Genomic DNA, 14,949 nt, shown 5'->3' on the forward strand with positions numbered 1-14,949 from the left:
ATATTTACAAAGGCGCAACAAAATAAACTGATATTTAATTTGCTGCCTTTTTCCTAATACAACTAGAATAATACCATTTGTAATGTAACCAAAATAGTGCTTAATGAAGTAAGCACTCGGCGCATTAAACCTTTGGCAGCGTACCTACAAAAAGCTGATGTGTGCATCACATGACTTCCTTTTACACCAATTTAATGTTATTTCCCCATTATTGCAATTTTAATGTTATAGTTAAGTCTCTAAAAATCACCAACAGTGGCCAAACTGAAACCAGATTAAAAAATTTAAAAAAATCGCCAAGTTGGCGACCAAAAGACTGGCGATATATCGCCAAATGTCTGTCAAATTATAACACCACTTGAGTTTGCATCGAAATTAACAATGATTTCAACCCCAAAAAGATGCAAAAGACCCCTTTAAAATCAACCGATTGCAACCAAAAGGGAAGGTGCACAACTAGACCCCACTAAGAGTCTATGTACGAAATTTCAACTTTCTAGGACATACTGTTCTTGAGTTATGCAACATACATACGTACATACAGACATCACGAGAAAACTCATTGTAATTAACTTGGGAAACGTCAAAATAGATATTTTAGGCGTCTACCTGTTCTTAGGTATATATGCACGTGTGGTCGGGTCGAAAAAAACCTCAACATTCATTCGGGGGTGAGTAAAATGGAAATAAAGGTCAATATTTGAGTGAAAATTTTTTCGCGAATACAATACTTCCTTTTTTGTAAAAGGAAGTAAAAAACACTAAAATGAACTGACATTTTGAATTTACCACTATTTTCTGCAGTGACCTCTCATTGGTTCCATCCCTGGTTAAAGTACACACCAATAAACTGAAAAGTTGAAAACCTTAGACAATTTTGATAACATTGCCAACATTTCTCAGAAATTTTATCATCAGAGTCAAACATTTGTCATATGTAACCACAAAGGGTTCTCATTTGTCATGTTTTTATAACCTTCATGTTACTTCATATTTGAGCTATTTGACGTTGTTATTTCTTATTTTACAGCAATTTGTGCTATTTAACATATAATATGATTTTAAAATAAATTTTGAGTTGCATTTATATTTATAAAGAAGAATTTCCACATGAAAAAGGTCATTATAAAGAGTGTTTACTTCTGATATAAATGGCACTATACAATGTTCACCAGGATACAAAAATAAATATATACAGATACCGAAGACTTAAAAAATAAATAAAAGCTCAAAATAATCTTCCAAAATGCTGCAATTGTTATATTTTTAATCTCAAGTAAAATTTAAATTTATGTAAAGTTTTAGTAAATATTAAATTATAAAAGGCTAGTTTGATTAAAATTGTAAACAAAACACAGATTTCAAATGATATTTTCAAGCATCTTTTTACTTATTGCTTTATTTAGTAACGACTTTTTAAGTCTCATCAGTTTTTCTTTTCAATGCTTTTAAAGCTTGCAGGAGGTAATCTAGTTTTACAAAATTCATCCAATAGTTGGATAGCATCAAAAGCTGATTTCCCTTTGGGTGCTCATTGGAGACAAAAAAAGAAAAAAAAAAGAGAGATTGTGCAAAGCCAAGACAGATGACAACTCATATAAAAAAAAGTAAATAAATGGTTAAGGCACTAGTAGAAAACATTTTACTTCATAAGAAAAAGATAAATGCTATTTTCAACCGAATGTTCTAAATAGTAAACCATATATTGAGTGTCAATTGAGATTGCTGAATTATGATATTTTTCTAAACCTTCATTTGTATAAGCTATATCGTTCAATTTTGTAAACTAATTATAAAACTTAATTTATTTAGAGTTGCTATTGATACAATTAAAATGCATTTGGGTGTGCAAATGGTTTGTAATTTGATTGCGCAAGAAAGACTTTTTTCTACAGAACAAAAAGCACAATAATGATTTGTTTAAATTGTAAATATGACGCCAGACACACACAATGAGTACATTTAATAAAACTTAAAAATTTACAATAGATGCTGAAACTGATCGCTGCCACACCTGATACATGCCCTTGCCTTTTTGCGAATGGAAGCAACCGTTGCTCTAAGTGAAATTTAATTTCTTAGTTTTACTACTGTTCCGTCAAGCCGGTAGCTCAGTTCCTGCAAACTGGCTACTTCTGTTTTGTAAACTTCTTGTTTTAAGAATCTCCATACAAAGATGTTCACTGGAGTCGGGCCTGGTGGTCTAGCAGGGTTCGTACGCTCCTTACAAACTCCTTATAAACTCCTGCTTTTTAAGAAAAGAAAATAAGGGCCCTTAAAACTCCTGACTTTTGCTATTATCTCCTTACAAACTCCTTATTTTTTTATTCTACATGGCCTTAAAGATGTTTTTCTATCGCCAATCTGATAGGAGTGATTACGTTGTACCTAATTTTACCAAAATTCCGCTATTAATTCGTCTGCTAATACCGGAAATCTGATTTTTTCATTAGACAAATTCTTCCCCACATCCGAATTTTTTTTTCAAATTTATGACGATTATGTAGATAGTTATTTGTAAAATAACATCTTGTAGATTTGTTAAAGTACCATTCTAAAGTTTTTTTTTTTTGCTTCTATAAATTCTTTTAGTACCCCCCCCCCTTGCATTTGAATTTGATACCGAGGCGGCTCACGTCAAAGAGAATGCAGTAAATGCATATTTTACTATAATTTTAATATGTTTGTGCGTTCAATGTTTTGTATGAAAACAATAATAAATAATATTAGAGTTGTACATATTTTTTCTGAAATAAGTTTTTAAAAATACCTCTTTAAACAGGTAACTAGTCCTTAAAAAATAAAATGAACTCCTGCAAAACTCCTTAAAAACTCCTTACTTTTGATTTTCCAAGTTGAGTATGAACCCTGTCTAGGTGGTTAAGGAATGAGGCCTGTACGACTAATCCATTGGGGCTAAGGGTGTTTTTTTGCAATGTTTTCATAACTTTACTTTGTGAGAGTCCACCTTCTCTAGCAATCGTGCATGAATTCACATTTGGGTATTTCACTTCTCGGTCCAGCACATACTCCTGAACATCGGCTGAACTGTGATCCTGGCCACTTTCTTCGTTCAATAAGAGGGAAATCAATTTTCGACAAGATGATAACCCTGCTCTTTTCAAATGCCGTTTGGGATTTTCTGACTGAAGAGTATCCCCAATGGATTGGTCGTATGGACCTCATTCATTGACCTTCTAGACCACCAGACCTGACTCCAGTGGACTTCTTTGTTTGGAGATTCTTAAAACAAGACGTTTACAAAACAGAAGTAGCAAATTTGCAGAAACTGAGCAATCGGCTTGACGAAACAGTAGTAAAACTAAGAAGTTAAATTTCATTTACAGCAACGGTTGTTTCTGTTCAAGGCAAGGGCATGTATCAGGTGTGGTGCAGACCAATTTCAGCATCTATTGTAAATTTTTAAGATTGATTAAATGTACTCATTGATGTTATGTAACTTTCTTATTATTGAGTTTTCTTCTGAGAAAAGCACTGGAAAGTAATGCTTCTTTTATTTCTACTTATTGTTATATCATGTGTTTTTTTCCCTTAATAAATGTTAAACTATTATTTTGTGATATAAAAATATCATTTTCTTAAACAAAGAAAGCAACATGCTTACGTGAAACGGAAAATGTATAACAGAAAAGTGCAACTCTTTGCTGGTTTTCCTTCTCCAACGAATGCAGATTTTTAGACTGTTTTAAACAAAAGCCTGAATTTCTGCTTAACGTAAAGCCCAATATGATTTGTCATTGTATCTCGATTCTGAGTGTGTCCAATGTTTCAAAGCTTGTAGCTCGTTGTAAAATGCGACTATTTTGATGAAAAAGTCATTTTGTAGAATTTGGTCTGCTCTTTCCAAATATGTACTTATTTTGTGTGTAGGTCCTACAGGAATCTTGGAAATCGGTCGTTTTCTCAGAATTTTGTTTTTTTACTCATTTTCCATATATCTACCATAACTTGATTACGGTTAAGGATTAGTGGATAATGGGTGGTTCTATGCTCCACTTGGGCTCTTCTATCACCTCCTTTTGTATGGTAGATTCGATCAAACTCACCCTGTATATATAGGTATATGAATCCTCACTTATATGCGGTTACAGAATTATTTCCAGATTCTAAATTTTTATAAATTGCACATATTATGTACTAATTGATACATAATTTTCTTTGCATAATTTCAAATGTGAATTAGACAACCTGCAAAATAAAAGCAAATTTTGTAAGGAAACCCAGCCCTACACAGTTGAAAAGAAAGAGGCAAAGAGATATAAAATATAATTAAAAAGTACATTAATAAATAATACTAATTTCTTGAAAAATAAATATTTAACAATAAACAATTCCTTCCTTTGGTGTGCATCTGTGTGAAATATCTTAGCAATTAAACATATAAAACTACAGCAAAATAATACTAACAAAGATGAATGCATTTATTTACACAATATGGCTTTATCTTAATAGGAAACTGAGTACCTTCAGAGAATAAATACAGCAATGAAACATATCAATTTAAATATAAATTCACTGAAATTAAAAGGTAATAAAAATGCATATTATGTGCTATTTTGTTTTAAAAAGCAATTATATTTTAATTAGCATACCTTACATCAAAAAAAAAATTAGGATATAATGATAATTGTGAATGTAAATACTTTGATTGTTACAAATAATTCAGTGCCGATTGTCTTGGTTGCTTTGATGCAGATTAATATAGTAACATTTTACCTCCATATTTTTTTTATATCATAAGCAGAGCTGCCAAGTATAATTTTTCTCGGAATTTCAATAGTGGAAAAGACAATATTTTTGAGGGAAATCAGATTTTTCAAGTTCTGCGGAATTCCTTCTGCATTTCAGATGAAAGAGAATTATTTTTCTCCCATTGAGAAAAAATCACTCAGTAAAAACTAGTTTATCTCCTGTCATGTTCCTGATAAGTGTGAAAGTTGATGGGAGAGAGAGTCAAAGGGTCTTTTTATTTTGCCAGTTTCAAAGCTTGACTTTAATTCAACCTGTTAATCATCTGAATTCCATTCTGCTTCTTTTCAAACAACCATGTCTCTTATCTCTGGATACCAGTTCAGATTGAGTAAAATAAATTATTGTTCAAGTGGGATTATAAATTAAGCTTAAAAATATTTTTAACTGCAATGAAAAATAACTTTGAGAAGGAAATCAGATTTTAATAGTTATATCCTTTTTTGAATGTTAAAACATAGCATAAAAAAGAAATTGATTGGTTTTTGTTTAATATTTAACTGTCACCTGAAATGCATAAAGATTATAAAGAAAAACGTATTCCGTTGATCAGAAATCTGTAGTTACTATGAAATGTGGTAAGCTTCCACTAAATGCCTTACAAAAAAAAAAAAAAAAAAAAAAAAAAAATGGTTACAATACCATGTTTAGTTTAATACTGTTTCATTAATAAGCTCAAAATTAAAAAAAAAATGTTATAGGCCACAGAAAAACAATATAAACATGGTTTAAAAGGACAAGTTATGACATATTAAAAATTACAGCTCTAAATAATTCACACCTAAAGAACATAATGCTGCCACAGTAAAAACACAGGGTATACAATTTTGTCAGCAAATATTACTAGGAAAACATTCGAAAATAAATTCCTTGCTGTATATTTACACTCGAAGAATTGTATCTTGATCCCCAACATTATTACTTGGTAGTTCAGGGAGGCTGTCATCAATTTCATCTTGAAGGTCTTCAAATCTAGAGATTGGATAATAGGCCATTATCTAATTTGAAAATTGCATACTTTAATGCCTCTGATTTACTTTAATGTTTTTATCTTATACATGCATATAAACATGCAATTGTCTACTCTCAGATTTTAATACAGTAGATGATCATTATATTAATACATCAACACTGAAACTGTCCCTCACTCTTTCCTGTATTAATTACAAAGAGGAATGAAGCTTTTATACTTCACGTTGCACTGGGCTGTACATGAGCCAAAAAGCAATTCTTTAAAAAATCAATTTTGTCTCCCCCCAACCCCTATTTTTAATGTAGTTTTCACACAAACTTCTCAACTTGAGGGTAGAAATCCTAGCACATTGTTTAATTTTCAGTTTTGGTTTTCATACCAAATGAAAAGTCTGATTTATTTTTCTTAAAACAAACTTTGTTCTAAGTTGATTTGAAGGCACATAACTTATTAAGACCATGGTGGGGTGCACTTCCCTGTGATTAGATTTTGTTCTTTTATTTCATTTTCAGTTTTCAAATCTTCACAGGCTTTTGATTTTGATGCTACCTCAAGGGTGCTGCGAAACTTGCATTTTTTGAAAATGTCGAATTAGTCATTTAAAAATCGGGAAAAATAAGTTTTAATCAGTAAGTTTAGACCGAAAAACAGATAAAGTATTGAATTAATTGCGGGGTTAAAAATCAATTTATTGTCAATGTACAACATTCGACTATGTCAGAACCAGAAAAGTTACTTATACTGAAGTAACGTCAGGATCATAGTTATAAAAGAAATAAGAATAATACTGTTATTGGAATTCTGGTGCAGTTTAAAAGACAAATATTCTCATCTCATTAAAATTGTGAACTTCAAAATTTTTGTTTGAAACAAGTTGTTTAAAGACATTTTAAGATGTTTTGTGATAATTTTTGAAAAATTTACTTCTCAAAGACAATGAATTTATTTGAAGTAATTTTTGCTTTTTAATGCAAGTGAACCATATTCAGAATGAGGCATTAAAACTATAAAAGTCAAGGATTCCAATCTTAAAATTATAAAATTTCTATATCTTAATCTGTAACACACTGCTTAATTCTGACAAACATTAGCTTTTCAATTTTGATAGACTCTTATTTGCATAAAAGCTTTAATTTGGGAAAGTGGTACAAATTATTGAATTTTTATCATACCTGTCATACGAGCAATCTTTGTCATACAGCATATTTTCTCTCTCTGTTAGATACATCTTGTATGCAAAAACAAGATATAATAAGGCTAATATTATTAACATGCTTCCTACAAATGAAAACATACTTTATTAACTTGCATAAATGTACATATCACTCGTTTGGAAAAAGAGTGCCAAAAAAAAATTTTAATTTTAGTTTTTTTTTCACTTAAAAGGCCTTAAATGACGCTTTCTTTGGAAAATAATGATGTATTTTTTGTTATAATATTAACCACTGGAGAGCACAGTGAATTTACTTTTCTTACAGCAAATTTCCTGAAGAGTTAAACTTCAAATGCTTCTCCTGTAAATTTTTATTTCTTTGTATTGTGGCACTCTTCTTCCAAAGGAGCGAGATGACAAAATATAGGACATATGTTAGAAAATGATGCTGCAGGTTAAGAGGGATGAGATTTGTGAAATTGTGTTTGTGACAATGGGGAGAGAGGGACTACCAAGAAGAGAAACGTCATACATTTTTCAATAAAAATGTCTATGGAAAATAGTATGACATGTGAAAAGAGAAGGGGAGGAGATAAAGTGAAGAGTGACATTTTGTGACAAAGGGGTAAAAACTGCTGAAAAAAGTGGGATCTCATTTATAGACTGTCCTAATTACAAATCATGTAGTATTAAAAAATCATATCTACATCAGCATAAACATTTTAAATCTTTACTAACTGAAAATGTCTGAATGCACAAAAAATGATTCTTCTAACAAGAGCGACTTAACTTATAAATTACAAAATGTTTACTTAAGTTAATACTATTCATATTCAATCCAAAATAGCTCAATGCATAACAGCTATCCCTACTTCATTTTTTTTACTCTTTACAAACAAACAGATTATGTGAGACAACGTTTTCATTACATTGGTTGTAAGAAATGAAATTTCTAGTAAATTTTCTGTTAAAAAACCATATTGAGTAAAGGCTCACTGCAACAATATCCAGAACAACAATAAAGTCCTCTATATTGCTGATAGTTTAATCTCCAATGAATTAGTTTTTAATACATAATGCAAATCACTCCAGAGTTAAACAATATTATGTAGTTTTAAACACCTATAAATAATTCCTGTTCTTCTCTGGACAGTTGTTATTTACTACGCTTTTTCAGCCATTTGAAACTGAACAACTGTTTCAATACCAGAACAAGACATAACATTTTACTAGCTTCAACCGGCCATGCTTGCTGTGGCTCATTTAAGGTGAATAAAAGTTTTAAGTGAATAAAAGTATTCTGGCGAAGAAAGATTTACCGAGAAAACACATTATTGAATTTAGTACCCCATTTGGTGTTACTACGTCCTGACTAAACTGTAGAATGAAAATAAAGAGAAAAAAAATCACAGAAAATAGTTTTATACTAGAAAACAAGGGAGCGGACAACATTTCTCGTTTGTCCATTTTTTGGTTATACTTAACCCCTTCCCTCTCGCTCCCGTGAATATGCCGGGCTGGGGTTTCGATCTTCATTCTTTGCGCCTGTGATATTGCCATGCTGGGGTGTGCAATATTAACGTGACGAAACTATTAAAATCAACTCATTTCTTTTACCAGGAATACATTTTATTTCTCTTTTTATGCACTAGATGGCAGCACCAGTCAATTTTCAACGTAATTGCAAAGACGCAGGAAGGAATTTTGGTACTACTGCCCACATTGTGACATTGGCCTCTGTATCTCATGCTTTGAAATTTACCACACAAGAAAAATTTACTTATCTTTACTTATATTGACAAAAGATTAATAAAATTCTTTTTCAATTAACTTTTTAAAAGACGTATTTCTTACATTTTCGCTACTTGCTTGGGCTTGCTTGTTGACTTTTAATAAAATTTTAAATCTCTTAAAAATTTTAACCTAAAAAATATTGAAAATAAAAAATTGAATGCACATGTTATTCATACACTTACTTTTATATAATTTTCTTAAATGAAAAAATACACTTTTATGACCGTTTTCTTGAAAATTATTCGATCGTTAAGGGGTTAAAGATTAAAGATCAGATGGCTTTCCTACTTTAGAGCATGCATGGGCGTCCATATGCAAAACTGTAAGAGGAGGGGGGGGGGGGCTCAAAAATTTTAACCATGGTTTAGCAGGATATTTTCCCCATGGAGGCAGATTTCAGGACAGAATAGAGTCATTAAAATTTGACATTTTTAATTATTTATTTACTAATGGCTGGAGAAGAAATATTTTTATATTTTGCAAAGAAAAAAGTACTAAAAGTAAGGAAGTTCTAATTTCCAAGGGTGGCCCTTTTTCCCCCCTATATGGGTGCCCTTGAAAGCATGCGACATACGAATTACCATAAGAGAAACACTTGTTTTCTAAACTGGAACTGCACACTTGCAAAGATTGTATTTGTGCTTTATTGATTGCCATACCAAATGCAAAACGTATTGGAAATTTAAGTAGATTGAACTTGAACGCTGTATTTGTTGGATTGAGTATCATGCTTGAAAGTAGTATGTTTCCAACTTTATATAAGAGGTCCTGTTAGAATTGCTGCTGCAATTAGATATTTTCCTGACTATTAATCATGCAATCACTTCATGCTCCAAAACAAAAATCTGCATAGCTTTGGCTGATAGTTGTTTCGGTGCAATAAGATTGATACTACATTTCTCAAAATCAGAATCTTTCTTATATTGCCTTATCATTACTTACTGCATCTCTTATATGTATTTTTTTTGCCAGATCTTGGTTTCCTTTGATCTATCTTAATGAATAGGAAAAGTTTGGATGCTATTTTTGCGTATGCGTTGAAAATGTACATCTTGATTATCTGGAAAAACAACTAGATACTGTAATGGATAGTAGCATCTATTAGTATCAGCAATTCTTTGTAGTTGCTCATTTCTGAGCAGCAAAGCAATATAATTGTAAAATTTTTGAGCAAACCAGTTAAAAATAAAAAAATAAAACTACATTAAAATAGTAATTATTAAGTAACTTTTTAGACTTTGCACACAGATAGCTAAGAAATATGAAAATTACATATTGGAAACTACTAGTAGTTATTCCTATGTATGTTCTACCATAAAAATCATTTGGTGAGACTGATTTTACAGCTGTGTTTTGGAAGCAGTGAACTAAAGGCATTTCCTCAGTAAAAATAATTCAAGTGCTATCAAAATTAAATCAACCAAAATTTGAAATTTGGAAAAAAAACTGAGAAATTCCTACATTTCAAGTCACTGACACCTAATTTCTGATACATTACCACCATTTACTTCTGCAAACAAAATGAATTTTATTTTTAGAATACAATTTAAGTGAAAAACTATTATTATTGAAACTTTAACCTTTTATAAAGAACTCATCCATACAAATGTTTCAAATTACATTGCATAACAAGGTAAAAACACTAGTGGTGGCCAGTGCTTCAATAGTGGCTACTTCAAGGTTTAAAGCGCACTAGTAGTGTTGAGTTTGCCACAGTAAAGTTGAGTTTGGTGGGGTAAAGTGGTCATAAAATACAGGTTTTTCAACTTAAGTAAATAATAAATACAGGAATTTTTTTTTAACTTCAAATTTTTTTTTTGTTGTTATTTAACATTACATTAATAAAAAACACACTGCACTGAATTTTCGGAAGAAAAAACTGATTTAAGCAGCTTATTGGCATTTTGTACTTCATATGTGTTAATGACCGGGGTTGGGGTAAAGTGGTCATAGTTAAAAAAAATGATCTAAAACCATCATAAATAACCACAATTTTTCAATGCTCAACAAACCTAGTTCCTTTGTAGAAATTAACTTTATTTAAATACATTTTTGATGGTCAACTATGGTGAAAAGTTCGTTTCCCAAGAATTTTAATCATATTTCGCTTCTGGATTTCATCAATATCATCAGAAAACGTGTGATACTTTGCAAATTTTTTATTTATTGAGAAATATATTAAACATAACGTCTGAATAATGCCTAAACTACCGAAATTACATAATAAGAAAATATTACATTCAAATAAGGTTCGGAAAAAATATTACTTAAAATTAAAAAACAAAAGGGAAAAAAATGTTCAAGCTTTATCCATTTATACAATGTATGGGAAATACTTCTAGTTCTAAGTTTGTACTTTTTACTGATATTTAACAGATGATTTTTTTTTGGAGAGGGGGAAGGCATAAATTATTCTACTAGAATAAATTGAAAGATGTGGTTTCAGAAAAAATTCTATGATTTTTCTTCAAATATTAGGGGATTAATTTTACTTTAATTCAATCGAAATGCTATTTCAAATTCAAACTCAGTTGTATTTCATTCACTTTACCTTAAAAACAGTAAATGGTTTGTAAACTTAATACTTAACTGCTATCTGCTTTATAAGTGAAGATATTTCAAATGAAAGATATGTGTTAAGCCTAACCTATGACCGCTTTACCCTATCTTACTTTCATTGTTCTAAAATGTTATATAAAATTAATCCAGCTTAGCTGTTTATACAGAGGTGTTCTAGAGACCTTCGGGAAGCTGCCTGCACAAACAATCGGCTAAATATCTTAATGAACAAAATTTTACAAAGAAGTTAAAAGAGGTGTGCAGATTTTAAGATGTTTCATGTGCACACAAAACAATTTTTTCACAAAATAAAATACTAATAATAGTAGTGGCCAATCCAAAACCTGAAAATTTCAATAACAGCCATCTAACGTTCTTCCATCCAATAAATTAGCATTACTAGCTTTAAACTCAAATAACTGATGAATAAAATTGATCCAATATGATAGTTGCATTAAGTACCAATATATTAATCACATTATTATTGTTCATTTTTTTCTTCAAAGTATGTAAGTAACCTTGAAGTGGCCACTACTAAAGAACTGGTCACTACTGGTGTGTTTAACATAATGCTCATTATTTTACCTCCAATCGTAGCAAGCCACATCTTTGAGGGCCTCAGAAAACAAAATATTGAAAGAATTAAGTACAAAATTGTTTTTTTCCACAAGTCAAACCATTGAATGTGTTGCCAACATTGATAACATACATTCTTCTCATCCCTGAAAGAATTAAAAGTTCAAAAATTATTACCTTATTGATGAATTCAAAAGCATATTAATGAAGTAACACTACAATAACAGGTTTTATGTAAAATAATTTGGGAAAAAATTGTAACATTTACGTAAATGTATTAAAGCTAAATGCTTACAATTTTTCTTAATAAAATGGTATGTTATCACTTTTAACCCCAATATATGCAGTTATATCCTTTTATAAAGTGGTCTGATGCTTGCAAGTCAGTGGATCACAAGAGTCCAGGGGTTCCGGATCCCTCCCATAGGTCTTGCTCCCCCCCCCCCCCCCATTGATTACGGTTCTATGTATTTTGTACCTAGAATAATTTCAAACAAAGGTGACAATAATTTCAGTTCTACTAAGTGAAAAAATAAAATCCTCATGTTACAAGATTTTTTTAAATATTGCGCACTTTTCTTATAACATATTGCTTATAAGAAGCAGAATGGTGATTATAAATGAATAACTTGTATTGACTATGTTTTTTTGTTTCATAATTAAATTGAGATTCTATGAACTTGAATCCATTTTTTAATTATGAGAAAAGTAAAAGCGTAAATTATTTTTCTCTCTGGTTATTTAAGTATTTTCATCAAATGATGCTAATTATTTATTCTATAGTTTATTTTTTACTGTTTTTCGTTCTTGGAAATGGATAAAATAAAAGTCAATAAGTTTGACGGCGGATTAGGGTACATGATATGGCAATAAGGCTTTTCGACATCGAACCCTTCCCTTGCAAAATTCCCGAGTGTGCCACTGATGCAAGTTTATGAATGGTATTAAGACCGGACATTTTAAAGCAAAGATTAAGTTTATTTTAAAGTTTAATAGAAAAAAAAAATCCACAAAGAATTAAAAACTTTCTCCAGATTTACTCTAAATTAATTTTTATTTCTTAGACTGCGTTCGCATACCTCGACCAGTAGCTACCGGTCGGTTGATCACATGACAGCTAATGACGTCAAGCTTACTATCTCCAATGCTTTAGCATCCACAATTATGCTAACTGGTAGCTCTCATTGAACGCTACGATTAGTCATTGGTCGACTGGTTGAGGTATGCAAATGCAACAAGTTGCCTTTCTTTCCTGGTTGAAAATGAATAGAGACTATCAAAACTGCACAGCAAGCAAAAAAAAAAAAACTTTTTTCTAATTGGTCCATCAGGATGACACCCATTGGGGATTTAAGAATTTGAAAAGAAAAAAAAAAGTTTAATTTGGAATCTCTCCCCCCACTCCCAATATAACTCAAATTACATTAATCTATGAAATTTCAGAGACAAAATTGTGGGGAAAAAGTTGTTACATATGAATCTAGGACAATTTTACATAAAATTCATCCATAATTTATACTTTTCTTTTAACTTTAACTTTTTCAGCTTATAAAAATAAAAATGAGTTGTTTCTGAAAATTGGAGGCACTTCATGTTTGCATAAAACAATATGGTTTATTTCTAGATGAGAAGGGGGTGGGGGTAGACTACAAATTACCATGCTGGGTATGCTCCCAGCTGGTTAACAGTGAATATGAACATATACAACATAAAAAAATACACACAAAACAAACAATATGTTGTACAATTCAATTTTAGATATAATAGAAGCAATGCCATGAAAATACAGCTTACTTTATTATTAAGTCCAAGTAAAGATTAATAGCAAAAGATGTCTCTAAAATTGTTAGAACTACAGCAATGAATCTGTAACAATAAAAATAAAATATTACATTTAGAACTAAATTAGTAAATAAAAACAATAAAACAGTTCACATTTTGAAAGCAAATGTAAAATTTATTTTTAAAAAAAGTTAAAGCACAAAATTGCAGCTAACAATGTTTTGGCAAAGCTCCTGCTCTTAGTGAAGTGCTTGTATTGCAAGACTGTGAGAATATTGTGCTATCATTATTTAAATTCCATTCAAACATAGTTAAATGTCTTTTTAAAGATACCTCTATTGATGTAAAAATGAACATTTTTTACAACTATCAGAATCATCCATTTTTTTAAATATAAAGGCTATTACCAACTATAATGAAATTACATGCTATATACCAGGCAGCCTGTTTATCACATACTGAGACTGCAGTTTTGTTGTTATTAGTCCTCAGTCATGAATAGTGAAAAACCGAGCAGGAGGCAGATGTCATCTCATTGAAGCTGAGAGTGCCAATAAACTGGTGGATAAAAGGCAACTTAAGGCTAAATAAGGACCCAATCTTTGCCTTAATTTTCTTAACATAAATAGTACCAAGAACATCACAAAAAAAAAAAAAAAAAAAAAACATAAAAGTTACTCAAGAATACTTACAGTACATATGATCCTAAGCTGTGTTTGTGCAAAGTCAAGTCTGTCCCAACACCCCACATAACTGAAATTACATTTAAAGTTTTAATTAACATCCACATTCAAATATATCAAACGAAGTTGTAATAAAAAAGGTAGACGCATTTTAATTTTATTGCTCGCAATTTCGTTCACTAAAAATACACATACATAATAATAATAATAACATGGAAAAGAGCAAACACTTAAGAGGGTAAAAACATAGAAGTGTCAAAATATGGCACACATTTTCAATTCGTTGCAGGAACTCGTTATAGTTAAAGTAATTAATGCTTAAAATTATCAAAAGAAATTTAATGCTCACACCAAAGCTTCAGAAAAAAAAATTGTCTAGGTAGTCAAAACACTACGACCTTCATTTCTTACCTATCATGCTAAGTACTCCCCATAAGCGCGTAGTAGCTTCAATGAACTCCAAAGCCTTGGGACATAACTTAGGTTTCTTGCGATCCATTACGTGCAGAATATATAGCTATACTAAACATTCAAGATTAAAAATGCTCAGAATAAGAAATTCTCAGCACTGAACATGCCATCATGCCAAAAAACTCAAAATATAAACAACATTTATTGTTGCCAACAGGTAGATCAAAGATTAATTAAAGTAAAAAAAT

The 14,949-nt window shown here is 30.7% G+C and overlaps 1 protein-coding gene across 1 annotated transcript; it reads right to left on the bottom strand.

The window, feature by feature from the left end:
• Positions 1-5,459: 5,459 nt before the first annotated feature.
• On the bottom strand, positions 5,460-14,818 carry LOC129221371 (transmembrane protein 72-like). Its single transcript, XM_054855843.1, has 6 exons — positions 14,702-14,818; positions 14,300-14,360; positions 13,620-13,691; positions 11,835-11,971; positions 6,916-7,021; positions 5,460-5,742 (listed from the first exon to the last, which is right to left on the bottom strand). Exons 1-6 carry the CDS (start codon positions 14,787-14,789, stop codon positions 5,652-5,654), a joined length of 555 nt encoding a protein of 184 aa, XP_054711818.1. The 5' UTR covers positions 14,790-14,818; the 3' UTR covers positions 5,460-5,651.
• Positions 14,819-14,949: the final 131 nt, after the last annotated feature.

The sequence above is a fragment of the Uloborus diversus genome, chromosome 4 (assembly GCF_026930045.1).
Source record: "Uloborus diversus isolate 005 chromosome 4, Udiv.v.3.1, whole genome shotgun sequence".
NCBI lineage: Eukaryota > Metazoa > Arthropoda > Arachnida > Araneae > Uloboridae > Uloborus > Uloborus diversus.

Coding starts and splice junctions, on each gene's coding strand:
- LOC129221371 (XM_054855843.1), bottom strand. CDS start 14,789: ATGGATCGCAAGAAACCTAAGTTATGTCCCAAGGCTTTGGAGTTCATT. Junction 7,022..11,834: donor GTGGCTTGCTACGATTGGAG/GTAAAATAATGA, acceptor TTTCATTTGTAG/GAAGCATGTTAATAATATTA. Junction 5,743..6,915: donor AAAGATTGCTCGTATGACAG/GTATGATAAAAA, acceptor TCCAATCTCTAG/ATTTGAAGACCTTCAAGATG.